Raw genomic sequence first — 17,536 nt, 5'->3', positions numbered from 1 at the left:
TCTAGTATTATTGAAGTGATTCTTCACTGGCTCTAATTTGCTTCCTAGTCCAGAATGCCCAAAATCGCACAATAATCTAATTGTACCTCAACAAATGCCTCGTAAAATTCACAAGGCACTTTCTTGCTTTTGAACTGAATGTCCCATATATAAAACTGAGACACATTTGCCATCCTATGGCTTACTTTTTTGTAATTGCGCTTTTTAAAGAAGGGGAGGAGAAACTATGAAGCTGGGCTAGCGCTTAATATAAAAAAGGATAGCAAGAGCTTTTATAAATATATAAAAAGGAAGAGGCTGGCTAGGGTGAACGTTGGTCCTTTAGAGGATGAGAAAGGGGACCTAGTGGTAGGGGATGGGGATATGGCGAAGGTCTTGAATAACTTTTTTGTTTCTGTCTTCACGGAGGAGGACGTGAATAATTTGCCGGGTGTTAGTGATGGAAAGGTGGTAGGACTGGAGGGTCTTAATGACATTACTGTTACTAGAGAGGCGGTGCTCGACAGACAGGAGGGGCTGATTGTGGACAAGTCCCCAGGACCGGATGGAATACATCCGAGGGTTCTGAAAGAAATGGCGGAGGTGATAGTAGATGCCTTGGTGGTTATTTTCCAGACATCGCTGGATTCCAGGGAAGTGCCGGAAGATTGGAAAACGGCTAATGTTACGCCATTGTTTAAAAAGGGTGCCAGGCAAAAGGCGGGGAATTATAGGCCGGTTAGTTTAACGTCTGTGGTAGGTAAAATGTTAGAATCCATCATTAAGGAGGAAATTGCGAGGCATCTTGAAGGGAATTGCTTGATAGAGCAGACGCAGCACGGTTTCATTAAAGGGAAGTCGTGTCTGACAAATTTACTGGAGTTCTATGAGGATGTGTCTAGGGCGGTGGATAGAGGAGAGCCGGTGGATGTGGTCTTTCTGGATTTTCAGAAGGCGTTTGACAAAGTACCTCACAAGAGGTTATTGCAGAAGGTCGAGGGACATGGAGTTGGGGGTAGGGTGTTAGCGTGGATAGAGGATTGGTTGTCAAATAGGAGGCAGAGAGTGGGGGTCAACGGGTGCTATTCGGATTGGCGGATGGTGACTAGTGGAGTGCCCCAGGGGTCGGTGCTGGGGCCTCAGCTTTTTACCATTTATATAGATGATCTGGAGGAGGGAACCGAGTGTAAGGTGTCAAAATTTGCTGATGACACCAGGATTGGGGGAACGGCAAATTGTGCGGAGGGTGTGGAGAGTCTGCAGAAGGATCTAGATAGGCTGGGCGAATGGGCCAGGAAATGGCAAACGGAATTTAATGTTGGCAAGTGTGAGGTGGTCCACTTTGGTAGGAATAATGGTGGGAAGGACTATTACTTATGTGGTGAAAAACTGCAGCAGGCGACGGTGCAGAGGGACCTCGGGGTCCGTGTGCATGAGTCGTAAAAACCCAGCTTGCAGGTGCAGCAGGTGGTCAGGAAGGCGAATGGGATGCTGGCCTTCATAGCGAGGGGGATTGTATATAAAAGTAGGGAGGTCTTGCTGCAGCTGTATAGGGCATTGGTGAGGCCGCAGCTGGAGTACTGTGTGCAGTTTTGGGCGCCGCACCTGCACAAAGATATTTTGGCCTTGGAGGGAGTGCAGAGGAGGTTTACTAGGCTGATACCGGAGTTGAGGGGGTTGAGCTATGAGGAGAGGCTGAATAAACTAGGCTTGTACTCGTTAGAGTTTAGAAGAATGAGGGGAGATCTCATTGAGACGTATAAGATGATGAATGGGATGGATAGGATAGAGGTGGAGAGACTCTTCCCGCTCAAAAAAGACAGTAGGACTAGGGGGCACAGCCTCAAGATAAAGGGGGGAGCGGTTTAGAACGGAGTTGAGGAGGAACTTCTTCACTCAAAGGGTGGTGAATCTCTGGAATTCTCTGCCCGTTGAAGTGGTGGAGGCTGCCTCGCTAAATATTTTTAAGACGCGGGTTGATGGGTTTTTGATAAGAGAGGGGATTAAGGGTTATGGGGAGAGGGCGGGAAAGTGGAACTGAGCCACGACAGATCAGCCATGATCTTATTGAATGGCGGGGCAGGCTCGAAGGGCTAGATGGCCTACTCCTGCTCCTATTTCTTATGTTTCTTATGTTATATTCCCCTCCTCCACTCCAAAATGATGTTATCCCAAATTTATCAGTTTCTAGAGTTTCTGTTGCTCCATTCAGTTTAAAAAAAATCAATATTTCAGACATCTTCTTTTCACTGTTCTTTTTTCGAAACGTCATGTTTTACTTTCCTCTGCATTAAATTGTCTCTCAAATATCTAACATACTGGCTATCCTGTTTAATGTGCTCTTTCTAGCTCCCGCATTCTTCCTAAACTATCGCATGCTACTGATTTGGTACCACAATCAAATTTTATAACATTCCTCATGCTAAATCTAAATCTTTTATGGAGACTGAAGAAGTTCCACCACAAATCTTTGGGGCAGATGGTCCACAAATTGAAAAAACATCTGTTTCGCTCCACTCTATATTGTTGGTCTTCTATCTCTGCTTTAGCCACATTCCCTTTAAAACTATAGCAGCAATTTTGAGATTACTACCACCCTGTTTGCACATAAAAGCAGTAGCAAGCCCAAAATTGCGTGAGAAACTGATGCATCACCACTTATTTGCCCATTCATAACTTGGGGATAGCTGATCCTGGTGACTGGGCTTGGCACCAAAAAACAGGCAGGAACCTTGTGAATAAACACAAATCGGAACCAAATAACATAGTTATTCTACTCCCTGCCACTTTCATTTCTCCTTGCAAGTTCTTGCCTGTGACAATGTTATCAGGCAGATGGAGTGCGCACCCCCCACCACCAAAATAGTGTCTTGCACAATTTACAATAATTCATGCATTACCCTAATTAGGTACCTTCATAAAATCTATACTTCATGTCCATTTTATCTTCCTTTGTGATGGATTCTCTGATTTACTCAGGATGCTTCCATCTTCAGTTAATTCCAGAATCCAAACATATCGCTATGTGCTAATCCATAACTGATGGTGACAATCTTTATGTAGCGTTTGATGCAAAGCTCATCAATGCAGTTTAATCTTCTTACTAGTGACAATTGATGTACTCTGCTATACAGCACATATGGTTATTTAATGACTATTTGAAAATTTTATTTTTACACGTTGAGTATCCTTTATCTGAAACCTTTGGAGCTGGTTGCATTTTGGATTTCAGATAATTTAAACTTTTGGAAACAGTATATAAACTTACAGTAGCCTAAGCCAAGACTAGCTATAGTTTAAAGTCAATAAAATGGCTAGAAAAGTAAGATGTATCACTGAATAATAAATGCAGAGTGCCTGTATTAAGTTTTGTTTTAACTTTTGTTCTGTACAAGAATCACAAAGTAAACAGTGCAGACAAACAACTGAACTTGCCCTGCTTAAGCTCAATGAGGTTGAAAAAAAGTGCAGTTCTCTGATTTACAAATAAATGCTACTTGACCTGTAGTTTGGAGTATTAGTGTGGTCATATAATTCACTTGTTGAAATAAATCTATAGACTATATAGGAATTTGACTTGTGTTTTTTGAGTGATTCTGACAAAGCAATATTTATTGTTTATCCCTGAGGACATTCAGAGTCAACTGAGTGAGGGACTGGATCGCATGTAAGCCAAAAGGAGTGAGGTGGCAGGTTTCTTTTCCTAAAGGTCTTTGATGAATTGGTTGGGGTTTTCTAACAATCCAGCAACTTCCATCATCGTTTTCTGCTGCCAGCACACACATTATTATATTTTAAAAATCAGTTTCACAACTCTGGCATGCTAGAAGTTGAACTTGTAACTTCCAGATTTCTAGTCCAATTCCATAACCACAAACCATGTGTCTCTGTGCCAATATTTTCTCTCTTCAGCTATCTTATTTGCTGTGAAATCTAAAAAAGGATTTCAAAAGCTTGTTATTCAAAATAGTTCTATATGTTTCTCTTGCCCAAAAGAGCAAGTGCTTAAATCTAAGATTGAATCCCTTTTGTATGCCAAGTAAGATAAAATATATAACTATATTTATGTCAGGTTCAATTTATCAGCTGAATTCTACTATCAAAGAACATAATATTTTCCACGACTAACTAATCTTTCTCGTGCATCTGGCCACAGTCCCATTACAGACTCATTTAAATACGTGAGATTTATCAATCACTGCGTGGACTATAACCACAAACAGCCAAGTTTTGATGGATAGGCTAAAGCTTCAGTAGTTTTCAAATAAATGGAGCAGACAGCATCGTATTTTATCACTTCTTCTATTTCTCTGTTGTCACTAATATATCGGCACACTGCTTATCCTAAATAAAAGGAGTGGTGCCTCCTCCTACAGCCAAAGAATAGTAAGGTGATTTTCAACTGCAGGCCACCTGTTTCCTCTCTGTACAATGGGCAGTCAGCAGTTGACAATCTGTGACGGTTGGAGGGGGCGGGGGGGAAATTTGCTTGCTCCATTGGTGCAATTTTCAGATGGACCTGTAGATAGATAAGTGGTAAGCCCATCTGCTTATAACAAGAAACTAATACAATGATGATGATGACATATTGAAGACGATAATGTCCAACAATCTTTTTGGGCAGAAGTCAGTATAATTGTTCTTATTTATTGCCTCATTGATCAAAGGCGTAAAAGTGATGTGAGAAAAAATATTTTCAGCCAGAGGGTGGTTGGAATCTGGAACAAACTCCTGAGAGAGTGATAGGGGCAGATTCGATCAAGATATTCAAAAGAGGATTGGATGACTATCTGAAAAATAATATGCAAGATTACAGGGATGAGGCGGGAGAGAGAGATTAATGGAATGTTCTTTGAGAACCAGTGCAGACTCAATGGGCTGACTGGCCTCCTGCTCTGTGATTATTCTGTCGCACCTTTCCCCTACCTCGAGCTCCAAAAGACCATTTGCAGTAGTGCCAATTTGACACTTCTATTCACTATCAGAGGCTTGCTTATGCTCTCTGAGTTGTGCCACTAATCGATGTCAAATTCTGAATCTTGACTTGTGTCTGGCAGAAATTGATTGAAAGATTTGAATTGAATTTTTAAATAATTTTCCTTTAATAAATTTTCAATTGTATGTCTCTGTCACACAAAATAGTTTGTTTTCTCTTGTAAAACTATTGGTAGACAAGGCCTGAGAGCAGACAAATTGACCCTAAATTGGCAAAGATTTCAGGTGAACTGGCACTCTGTCTACAGGAGTCTGTCAGAATAGCTGCAAATCGGGCCACTTACTGTCTCTTTGCCTTTAGACTTTATGCAGCCAAAAATTCTCACTTCCTCTGTTGCACTCTCACCATGAATCTAGCAGAGATTCAACGGAAAGCTTGTAAAGTTCACTGGGACCTGCAGGCACCATCTCTTAGACTATGCTAGGTATTCTCACAGATCTTTGTAATGGGTGGAATCTCTACATTCCCCTTGCACAAGCAGTGATGTGGAACAGGTGGGAACTCCTTCGACTGGGGATTTCCAAGACCTTGACTTCTTGGCTACCTGCCAGCTTTAGGGGCTCTTATGCCTAGAAGGAAGAGGCACCTAGCCCCTTCAGAGGCAGAATCATTGATTTATTATTGTCACATGTATTACTGTACAGTGAAAAGTACTGTTTCTTGCATGCTGTACAGAAAAACTATACCACACATAGAGAAGGAAAGAAGAGGGTGCAGAATGTGGTGTTCCAATCACAGCCAGGGTGTAGAGAAAGATCAACTTAATGCAAGGTTTGTCCATCCAAAAGTCTGATGACAGCAGGGAAGAAGCTGTGTCAGTTGATACATGACCTCAGACTTTTGTACCTTTTTCCCAATGGAAAAAGGTGGAAAAGAATATGTGCAGGGTGTGTGAGGTCCTTAATTATGCTGTCTGCTTTTCCGAGGCAGCGAGAAGTGTAGACAGTGTCAGTGGGTGGGAGGCTGGCTTGCGTGATGGGCAGAGCTTCATTCACGACCCTTAGTAGTTTCTTGCGGTCTCGGGGAGAGCAGGAGCCATACCAAGTTTTGATACAACCAGAAAGGATGCTTTCTGTGGTGCATCTGTAAAAGCTGGTAAGAGTCGTAGCCAAGTTTCCTTAGCCTCCTGAGAAAGTGAAGGCATTGATGGGCTTTCTTAACTATAGTGTCAGCGTGGGGGGGAACCAGAACAGGTTGGCAATCTGGCAACTAGAAACTTGACCATTTCCACTGTATCTCTGTTAATGTAGACAGAGGCACATCCTCCACTACACTTCCAGAAGTCAATGACTATCTCCTTTGTTTTACTGACATTGAGGGAGAGGTTATTGTTGTCGCACCAGTTCACCAGATTCTCTATCTCGTTTCTGTGTTCTGTCTCATTATTGTTTGAGATCGATCCACTACGGTGGTGTTGTCAGCAAACTTGAAAATCAAGTTAGAAGGGAATTTGGCCACATAATCATAGGTGTATAAGGAATATAGTAAGGGACTGAGCCTTGTGGGGCACCAGTATTGAGGATAATCGTGGAGGAGATGTGTTGCCTATACTTATTGATTGCAGTCTTTGGGTTAGGAAGTCTAGGATCCAGCCACACAGGGAGGAGCCGAGGCCTTAGGCCACAGAGTTTGGAGACAGGTTTTGTAGCAACCATGGTCAGCTTTAGGCGTACACACGACACTTAAAGAAGGAAAAGGATCACAAGACAATTTGGTTCTCCTGACAACGGGAACTGTCAGGTCAATATTTTGTTTTTTCCCGATGAGGGAGAGTGGTGGCAATAGCACATCAAACCCCAACAAGGCTCTATACACTTTAGTTTGGCAGTTCCTCACATCTGGCAGGCATCCAATGCATGTACTTACTGTTACAGGTACTTCCATACAAAGTACATGGTCCACTGGGGTCAGTAATAACATCTTAAATGCCACTGTCCTCTACCTTGCTTTCTCAAGCAAAAAGGACATTGCAAGACCTAAATGAAACTATCAAAATAAATGGTTAACAGGAAAGCATTCATGCAAGGTTTTCAGCTAGCTCAAATGCACAGTCAACTAATTATGTATACATGTCATTTACATAAGGAAACTCATTGCATAAACTACTTTGAATAAATTCCAGATCTGCTGTTTTTATGGTTCCGTGATTAATCAATCATAAAAGTTGCAGTCATTTTTGAAATTTCTCCTTGTCCTTAAATTGCATGCGCTCATTCACTTTTGTATTTTCAGGTAACAAATATGGCAGAAGATACAATCTGTTTAACATTTTTCAGATACATCAGCTTCCATTTTGCATTCTTTTGTGCGAAGCACCAGATTGTTCATTTGCTTTTAATCCCATTTTAAAATACTTACAGTACACCTGCTTAAGAAGAACACGGGGTGATATTTCTTCTTTTGTTCCAGGAGCACTTCATGGATGTGATAAGGAATCAGGAATTTCTCTTACTGCCAGCAAACGAGATAGTTAAGTTGTTGGCCAGTGATGACATGAATATACCAAATGAAGAAACCATATTGAATGCACTGCTTAGCTGGGTTCGGCATGATACCGATAACAGGCAGAAAGAACTTAGCAAACTGTTGGCTTACATCAGACTCCCTCTGCTCTGTCCTCAGGTAAATTACATTCTTGCTTTCAATTATGATGTGGTCTTATGGCTTTTCTCGATTATTATTTAGCTGATTCCTTTAATTCATGAAAGAGACACTGTCTTCGTCAACAATAAATGGAAAACCTTTCATTTCAGAGAGAATAAAAATCATCAACAAATGATATATGGTGCATTTTAATTTGACTTGTGTTATTGAATCTGTGGTCCCATTTTCATTTTGATTTTCATCATTCTCTGCGAGATCATTCCCTTTAAACGAAGGGGAGGAATCAGCCCATCACTACAATCGGGAATAAAGTGGGCTTATCAGAATTAAATCATTCCCATCTCATGTAACTCCCCAGTTTTTCGGGTGATGGGATCACGGTTCACGATTTTCTCTTACCCAAAAGACAGGAAGCTATATTCCTATCCCCAGTGCACTCCTTTTAAGGAACATTCTAGCCAAAAATGTTGGCGGACTACCTATTCTAAGGGATCCCCCTCCAAGAGATTTTCAGAGTAACTTATACAGTGTTAGTGGAAGCCTACTTGTGACGATAATAAACAAAAAAAAATTTAAAATATATTCTGCATATAATGCATACTCTAACAGGTGAGAAAGATATTGGGTTATGAAAATCCACACACAAAGCAGAGGGATGTTTTATTGTAATATCCAAATGAGGCAAGAGTAAAATAATCTCCCTCGTCATTTCCCAAAGTTTCATAGAATCCCTACACTGCTGAAGGAGGCCAATTGGCCCATCAAGCCTGCATCAACAACAATCTCATCATGGCCTATCCCCATAATCCCATGTATTTGGCCTGTTAATCTCTCTGACACTAAGGGGAAATTCATTGTGGTCAATCCTTCTAATTTGCACATCTTTTGAGTGTGGGAAGAAACCAGAGCACTCTGAAGAAACCCATGCAGACATGGGGAGAATGTGCAAACTCCACACAGACTGCCGTCCAAGGCTGGAATTGAACCTGAGTCCCTGATGATGTGAGGCAGCAGTGCTAACCATTGTGCCACCATTCCAGACGCTACTCCAACTCCAAATTATGCTCACGTAAAGCACTGAGCTTTGTGCACCAGGAAATTTAAAGGGCTAATTAGTCAAAAATAATGGATTTACTCTTGAAATTTGCTTGCTTTTACTAATCCTGTGAAGGTTAGTATCAGTTCTTAACCGCTTAACATGCGCTCACAGTAGCAGAAGAAAATCAGCTGCTGTGTTGCCATTTTTTATTTACATAATTTTATTCAATATGCTGCCTGTTACAGCGCTTTAATTGATTGATTGCGCTTTCTCTTCATCTTATTAAAAATAAGTAATAATGGACTCGGTCCATTGCTATTTTCAGCTTTTCTGGCTGGTAGTAATTCATACTGAGTGCAGTTAATGGACCCTTAGAGTGTGATTTCCAAGTTGCATTCTTAATGGGTGACAGTAAACAGTCAGTGTCAAAGCTATTTGATCAAAGTAGTTTCACAGACTGATCCTGTCCATTCCTATTTTAATAAATACAAAACTTCTCCCTCTTTATGTTACAACACATACTTTGTCAATGAATTTTTAGCTCGACTATGTCTTGGAAATTTAACATGATTTCTGTTTGAAGTATTCTGATGAGATTTAATCTGTTTTCATGTAAGGAGGATATGAGACAAATATACAAACATTCTTTCGAAACTATTTTCTTACTTTAAGAACAGGAAGCTTGCCTCTGTGTCACTGCAATGAAGGAAACCTAATCAATTCACTATTGTTTAGCTACTGCCTCAGGTCTGCACAAAGATAATTCATGCAAATTAGGGAATTGGGGGGACTCATAATCTGTGATTGCCAATAAAGGTTAAGATGTGTTTGAAGACAGGTGAAGGTTCCAAAAGCTTTGAGGTCCAGGATCTTCATTATTCCAAGTCAGGTATGATTTGATGGCACACAGTAGTTTTGCACCTAAATGAAAAGGCCTGAGGACCAAAGGAAATTTTCCTGTGGATCTTATCAATACAAATCAAATGATGTGCAAGTGATAATCAGGAACAATGATGTAACTTGCCTTTTCACGTCTCAAATTTCAGCCGCATGCCAAAGTCCAGCAACAAATTTGGGTAAGGGAATGCTTGGTGGTGAGTAGAAAGGGAGAATTGCAAGGGCAGTCTGCCAGTATTGTGGTGTTAATTTGTAGAGCTAACTTGTTCTAATTCCCACAGAACAAACTTTTGGGAAGTTTCGTATCTATTTTCGAGTGGCCTACCACAGTCTCTTTAACTGTGGCTGATTCGATATGGTCCTCTTCCCTGCTAGTTTGGTTATCGTTCTTCGCATTGTACATCCATTAAACAGATTCAATACCTGTCATATTTCAACCTCTGCTTTTGAGCTTGATGTATTGAACCTATCTCCAGATAGTGATTGCAGTGTTATGCACTTCCACTTGCTGTTGTGATTTTGAGAATAAGATGGTGATTTTTACATGTCCAAATGACGTGGAAATAAAAAAATTACAGGTGGAAGCAGAAGAATTCAAACATATTGGTTGGGATGTTCCAGACCTTCTCACCAGCAGGATCTCTGGTTGCACTGAAATGCGCCCCCCACCCGACCCTGAATCCTCCCTTTCCCCTTCCCCTTGCTCTTGCTCTTGCCCTTGCCCTTCCCCCAGCAAGTTCCCCAGTAGCACGGTGGATGGTGAGCACTAATGCCTCACAATACCAGACACTTGGGTTTGATTCCTGGTTTGGGTCACTCTCTGTGTGGAGTTTGCATGTTCTCCCCATGCTCCAGTTTCCTCCCATAGTCCCAGGGTGGAAGAGTCAATTACTAGGGGGCATAGGTTGGTGTGAGGGGCAAGGTTTAAAGGAGATGTAGAGGCAGATTTTTTACACAGAGGGTGATGGATGCCTGGAATGCTGCCAGGCGGATTGTGGAAGCAAATACAATAGTGACTTTTAAGAGGCATGTTGACAAAACATGAATTGGATGGGAACGGAGGGATATGACCCATGGAAGGATAGGGGATTTTAATCCAGTCGGGCACCATGATCGGTGCAGGTTTGGAGGACTGAAGAGCCTGTTTCTGTGCTGTAATTTCCTTTGTTCTTTGGTTAGGTGCATTGGCCAGTGTACCCGAACAGGTGCCAGAATGTGGCAACTAGAGGATTTTCACAGTAATTTCTATCCAGTTTTAATGTAAGCCTACTTGTGACACTACATAAACTTTAAACTTCCAAACAAATGAATGTACAATGCAAAGAACTTCATTGAACCCGCTATGGGAAAACACACTGCAAGGGAAGGGGGATTCCAGAGAATTCACCCATTAATATTTAGTGCAGGCAAAAATTTGGTGAAAGTTTAGCAGTATGTTTTACTCTGCTCTATCTCTTTTGCTTCTGTATTTGTTTTATTCCTGTAATAAATCTGACCTGTGGACTGGAATCTTACCACCGTTCATGCTGGTGGGATTTTCCCATCCCACCACAGTGAATGGAGATTTGGCTGACTGCCAAATTCACTGACTTCACTGCAGTGGGAGTGTGGCATGAATGACATGTAAGATTGTGCCCTTTAATTTAGCCAGAAGTATTTGATATGAAATGGTTAGCATCCTTTTCAATATGCAATATGAATTATCTTGGGAAAGATTAATCCTAAGTGATGCTAAGCCAATTCACTCACTGGCTATGGGCAGCATGGAATAAAATCTGAAAATGCTATATCCACTCAGCAAGTCAGGCAGCACCTAAGAAGCAAGAAACAGAATTAACACTTTAGGTTGATGATTTTTTTGTTCTGACAATCTGTCCTAACAACATTATCACTTTTCTCTCCCCTTAAGTGCTGCGAGGCCTGTCTGAGTATTTGTAGCATTTTCTGCTTTTGTTTCAAATTTTCAGCATTCATGTTTCAGCGTTCAGTTTCTTTTGTAGGCAACATAGATCTGTCTATGGAAACTGCTTCGTTGTGAGCGCAAATAAATAGTTTGGGTAAAATGCTGTTTACTCTCCAGCAGGGTTTTGTTGGATAACAATCCAAAGTCGGAACTCAGGTTGATTTTTTTTTTAACCTCTTAGCCTGAGGGCACTGAAGCTAACTGTAGCAGCCCTACAGCTGTGCCAGGTATGGTCACTAATTTAAAATAGACTGGCGATAGAAAATAATCTTTTATTTATGGCTGGATGTTTAGTCAGTAGCCTACCTATGGTTTAAACTGCATTATAAGGCCAATCAGATCAGATACTACAATATCAGGCAATCACAATTCTGATAATGAAGCAGAAAGAAAAAACTTGCATTCTTATAAATTCTTATCACATCCTCAGGGCATCCTAAACTGTTTTGCATTCAATAGATTGATCTTGAATGTTGTCTTGTAGACATACACTGCAATCAATTATCAGATAGCAGAATCTCACAAATGGAAATGTTTGACTTGCCTTTCATGTTAGAGTGTCTGAGGGAAAATGTTGGCTAAGCCACGTAAGAAACTCAGGGCCCAATACTGAGTTCAATAACTTTAGACTGTGACTTTTCTCCTCCATATTGACCCCTCTTATTCATCCAAAAATTATTTTTGTCCCAACATTAACTACCCCCCCCCTTCACTTGGCCATCTGTCATTTCTTCTTAAGTTTTGCTTATACTGAGCCCTGATCTTTGTTCTTCTGTTAACACATGTTGTTATTTTACCTTAATGCCACTAACAGCACCTTCCATGGCTTTTCATACTTCCTCTATCTTATGCCCTATATATCATTATTGCCATCTCTCCTAGCTCCCACCCATCTCTGATCTGCTTTTTGACCTTCTACCCTTTTTTCACTCAGCATATAATCCGTCACGTTTCTCCCTGTCTTTAATTCTAAAGAAATCATATGGACTCAACATTAACTCCCTTTCCCTTTTCATAGACGCTGCCAGATCTGCTGCGTTTTTTTCCAGCATTTTCTGTTGTTATTAAATAACTTACTTTGCTTCAGAGAGTGTCATGAGATCTTTTATGCCCTTTCAGCAGGCTTTTGAGGCTCAGTTTGCCGTCTAATTTGATTTGATTTATTATCGTCGCATGTATTAACATACAGTGAAAAGTATTGTTTCTTGTGCGCCATACAGACAAAACATACTGTTCATAGAGAAGGAAATGAGAGTGCAGAATATAGTATTACAGTCATAGCTGGGGAATAAAGAAAGATCAACTTAATGCAGGGTAAGTCATTCAAAAGTCTGACAATAGCAGGGAAGAAGCTGTTCTTGAGTCGGTTGGTACTTGACCTCAGACTTTTGTATCTTTTTCCCAAAGGAAGAAGGTGGAAGAGAGAATGTCCAGGGTGTGTGGAGTCCTTAATTGTTCTGGTTTCTTTGCCGAGGCAGCAGGAAGTGCAGACAGAGTCAATGGATGAGAGGCTGGTTTGCGTGATGGATTGGGCTATAGTCACGATCTTATGTAGTTCCCTGCAGTCTTGGGCAGAGCAGCAGAGCCCTATCAAGCTGTGATACAACCAGAAAGAATGCTTTCTATGGTGCATCTGTAAAAGTAGGTGAGAGTTGTAGCTGACATGCCAAATTTCCTTTAATCTTCCGAAAAAGTTGCTGGGCTTTCTTAACTATTGTGTCGGCGTTGGGGAACCAGGACATGTTGTTGATGATCTGGACACCTAAAAACTTGAAGTTCTCAACCCTTTCTACTCCATCCCCGTTGATGTAGACAGAAGCATGTTTTTCTTTATGCTTCCTGAAGTTGATGCCAATCTCCTTCGTTTTGTTGACATTGAGGGAGAGATATTGTTGCAGCACCAGTTCCCCAGATTCTCTATCTCATTCCTGTATTCTGTCTCGTCATTATTTGAGATCCGATCTACTACGATGGCGACGTCAGCAAACTTGAAAATTGAATTGGAGGGAAATTTGGCTGCCCAGTCATAGGTGTATAAGGAGTATAGTAGGGGGCTGAGAACACAACCTTGTGGGGCACCGGTGTTGAGGATTATCATGGAGGCGTGTTGTTGCCTATCCTTACTGATTATGGTCCGTGATTCAGGAAATCCAGGATCCAGTCGCAGATGGAGGAGCCGAGGCCCAGGCTATGGAGTTTGGAGATTAATTTCATGGGAATAATAGTGTTGAAGGGTGAGCTGTAGTCTCGTAGGTGTTTGACATAGGTGAACTTACTATCTCAGCTAACAGTGCAGCACTCACTCATGAGTTCTACATTGAATTTTCAGATCATGCAGTTGAATTTCAACAAGAATTCTCCTCAAGTCTGCTTTAACTTCAGTGGAGTTTTTCCAGAGTTTCCACCTAGTGTGGCAGGGGGAGAAAAAAAATTGGAGTATTTAATTTATAACTAACGAGTGGAGACATCTGGGTAGCATTATTTCCTTAAGCTCTGTATCTGCTGCAGAATGTGCACATGGGGGATGGTGTTTGATACTCAAAGTTGCCACCCAATAAAACCATAAGCAGCAAACACATCAATTGAGCACATTCTGTTGCCAACTTTCTTGCATCTAACTATCAGTAAGGAATAACTTTAATAAGCTCTGGTGGGGGTAGTTGAGTTTTTTGTTGCTGGAGTGATTTGTTGTTCAGCACTTGCATACTAAAATGCTACTTTCTGCTTATCAGTCCAAACCATGAATATTGACTGTATCCTGCTGCAGGTTGGCATGGACTATTTCTTTATCAGAATAATTGTACCATCCAGATTCAAGTGACCTGATCCTCTGCTCACCTTAAATGAGGATTTATCATCAATGAAGCAGTTGAAGGTAGTTTTGCCAAGGGCATTAGCTTGAGAAACTCCTGTTGCTTTGCCCTGAGGCTGCGATGTTTGGCCTCTGACAACGTTATTCACCTTCCTGTCGGTCTTGAATGACTTAATTAATTGTAGGACATTCCTGCTGACACTCCCTGTACTCCTGCCATTTAGCTTATTCTGGGCTCCTTGGTTGAATATTTCTAGATGTAAGAGACATCTATCCCTCTGACAGCTTTCAACTTGTATCCATGACAGGATCAAGGTGGGGATGAAATCTGAAGCTCGGTGGCTCTGGTAGAACCCAAACTGAATGCACTGTTGATGAATTGGTCCATCACTTTGATGATTGGGAGGAGGGTGAACATATGGTATTCGGCCATATTGTGCTGTATTTTATTTTTTGAAGATCAACCTGATTCCTAGAAATCCCCTTGTTCTTGATGATGGTAAAGGTTTCTCAGCCTGTAGCTTTGTGATGGACAAAATAAAAAAGGCAAGTGCCAAAAATTTGGGAAGGAGCCGAAAAATGCTCGTCTGTTAGCATCTGATAAGAATCGACATTTAACAAATTAATTTGACTTTTCTCATCATCCAGATACTGGACCCAGGTGCCAATACAAACTGGACCTTAGTCCAGTAAATGCTTTGGGGTGAATTTTCCTGTCCTGCCTGCCACAGGGATCTTAGTGAGCGGGAGGCAGACCATGCAAAGGTCCGTTGACCTTGGACGAGATTTTCCGGTTTTGGGGTGAGGGCAGCCAGAAAATCCCACCCTTTGTATTCTTCCAAAGCCCTCAATGGGACTTATATCTACTGTTTGTTTAATAACTGTAATTTGTCAGGAGGACTAAGAATATTCCAGAAATACCTCTTGGTAGGCAATGGCATCCTCTATCACCCTCCATCTCCAAGAGTTTTGGGAACAGTATTGTCTGATCTGAAAGTACCTCTGCCCGATCTTACAATTTTGATTTTAAGTGCTGGTGGACTTGAAATTAGGAGTGTTTTAGATCCTGTTTTTAGGTGCCCCTATACACATTCTGCCTGCAAAAATATCAGTGATTCCGAATCGCACTGCACAAGCCTGTGGAAGGGGCTAAATGCACCCGAAATCCTGCAGCTCCAAACGGTGTCTCCAACTGCACATGCACAAAAAAAAGATAAAATATGGCTCCCCTGCCGTATCGCTCCCAGGCAGATAATGCCTCCCCCTGGCCCCAGAGACATTGCCCCACCCCCCTTCAAATTACTGATCCCCTTAACCCCCAATCCCCACCCAGACCGATCGTGAGTCCCTCCCCCCCCTTCCCCCTCATTGATCTCAGGCAGAGTGGCAGCGTATCCCACACCCACCCACCCACCTATCTCAAGCAGAGAGTCGTCGGACTCTCTTGGCACTTAGCTCCTCACTAACTGGAGCACCCGAATCAAACTTCTGTGGAGCAAGTCTGTTTCGAGCCAATTCTGGTTGGGTGAATGTGGTAGTAAAGAAGGGGAGTGCCAGTAAGGGCATGCAGCCCACTATGTCAATTTAAATGCATTTAAATGGCCGTCGTGCCCATTGTAGCTGCAGTTCCGATCGTAGTCAGTTTTGGGTCTTGGTAAAGGGGGAACCGATGCTAAGACTGAGGATCGTACTACTCACCTCACGCCTGACTCTACCAAATTTTCCTGCCTGAAAATGAGTGCAAGTTGATGGTAAAACCGGGCCCTTGCTGCTTCTAATAGAAAGTAGTCCATTTCTACACTATCGCTTCCAGGATTCAGCTACTGAAATTTTTGAGAAAACTTGTTTGCTGATCCAAGACAAAAATATGCAGCTTTACAGCGTCACGGAACATTCAAACTTGAAATGTTAAAACTCTGCATAAATAAAATGACAAAATGATAGGTTAGTTATTGCTAACCTTCAGATTGACAGCTTGGCAGGTAATTAAAGCTCTGCATGCAACCTCTGTGCAAACTAGTATCATTTATTCCAAAATTAATCCCTGAGGTTTTCCTAAATGTGACAGTAATCAACTGCATAACAAGCAGAAGCAGCAGCTTTTGTTTCATCATGTTGCATATTTCAGAAGGTGAGGATTAAATAAAACAGTTTAAAAAAATGTCCAAGACAAATAGCTGTGCGTGTGAAATAGTTTTAAAAAGATTGCCTTAATTTTTGTGTACATATTTTTGGCAAGGAATTACGTACAATCACTATACATAGAATCTACAATGCTAAACTTCTGATAGCTAGTTGGTGAAAGAGGAAATCAGAAGACAATCTTTACTCAATTTTAATTTTTCACAAAGTACTCAAAAGTCTACAACCCACCTCCTTTATGTCTATATTTTACCTTAATTTATACAGTTAGCGTTCCCTTTTTTCTTTTTTAATAAATCATACTCTCAAACAACATTACAAAACAAATAGACTTCACACATGTCTCTAAGCACATCATTCACAGATTTCCCTTCATGATCAGTCAGAAACTTAGCTGATGTCCCAAGTTTGCTCACTATCCATTTCTCCATGACTTTATTCACAATTACCCTTTTGTCCTCGCCATATATTACTGTAAAAAGACCAAATCTGGTTGCCATGTCTATAAAATCTAAAATAAAAATATTTCTGTCTTTGTAACTACTTCATTAATGTCACGAGTTAAAGGAAGGCTTATAATAGGACATAGTGGTGTCCTCCAATATTTCATTCGTATTTCACATTTTGCATTATTTCTTTGAGCTTTTTGTGCTTCTCAATTACACCTGCATCCTTCAGCAGAATTTTAAATCATTGACAGGAAAGGTAACCAAATTGTCTGTGCAGCTTTAAGACTATTTCCTTTTTTCTCTCTGATTCTTATTACCTGATACCATTAATACTTCTCCAACATTCTGATTAAGGGGCTGCAATAATATCCAGACTAGTTAAACTACAGATTTGGTGACTATCCAAAAACAATTACCTCATCGTATTCCATGTCCATTTTCATTTTTATCCTTTTCATGAAAGCTTTACTTAATTGCAAAGATATCTCACTCTAGACCACATCAGTACTAACGAAGTGGATAATCCAGCTCTTTTGCATGGAGTCACCACTCTTTTTAGTGACCTCAATGTGTTGCCACCCTCGAACCTAAAAGTAGAACTTCTGCACTACCTGACCTTGCGTCAAACCTCATTACTGAGTGAATATTGATAACA

The 17,536-nt window shown here is 41.1% G+C and overlaps 1 protein-coding gene across 5 annotated transcripts in view; it reads left to right on the top strand.

Annotated features, from left to right (window-relative positions):
• The window catches only part of LOC145343028 (kelch-like protein 5), a 115,746-nt gene that overhangs the window by 54,467 nt on the left and 43,743 nt on the right, over positions 1-17,536 (top strand). For 4 of the 5 annotated variants that reach the window (XM_080188784.1, XM_080188794.1, XM_080188774.1 and 1 more), the window contains one exon: positions 7,385-7,597. The exons of the other annotated variant lie outside the window; for it this stretch is intronic. In XM_080188784.1, coding sequence (XP_080044910.1) covers positions 7,385-7,597 — 213 coding nt within the window. The remainder of the gene's footprint in view (positions 1-7,384; positions 7,598-17,536) is intronic. 5 annotated transcript variants of the gene reach the window in all.

Source organism: Carcharhinus amblyrhynchos, chromosome 1 (genome assembly GCF_965287045.1).
Source record: "Carcharhinus amblyrhynchos chromosome 1, sCarAmb.v2.hapA, whole genome shotgun sequence".
Taxonomy (NCBI): domain Eukaryota; kingdom Metazoa; phylum Chordata; class Chondrichthyes; order Carcharhiniformes; family Carcharhinidae; genus Carcharhinus; species Carcharhinus amblyrhynchos.
Note: the sequence above shows the minus strand (reverse complement) of the source record. Positions and strands in the feature narration are given on the sequence as shown.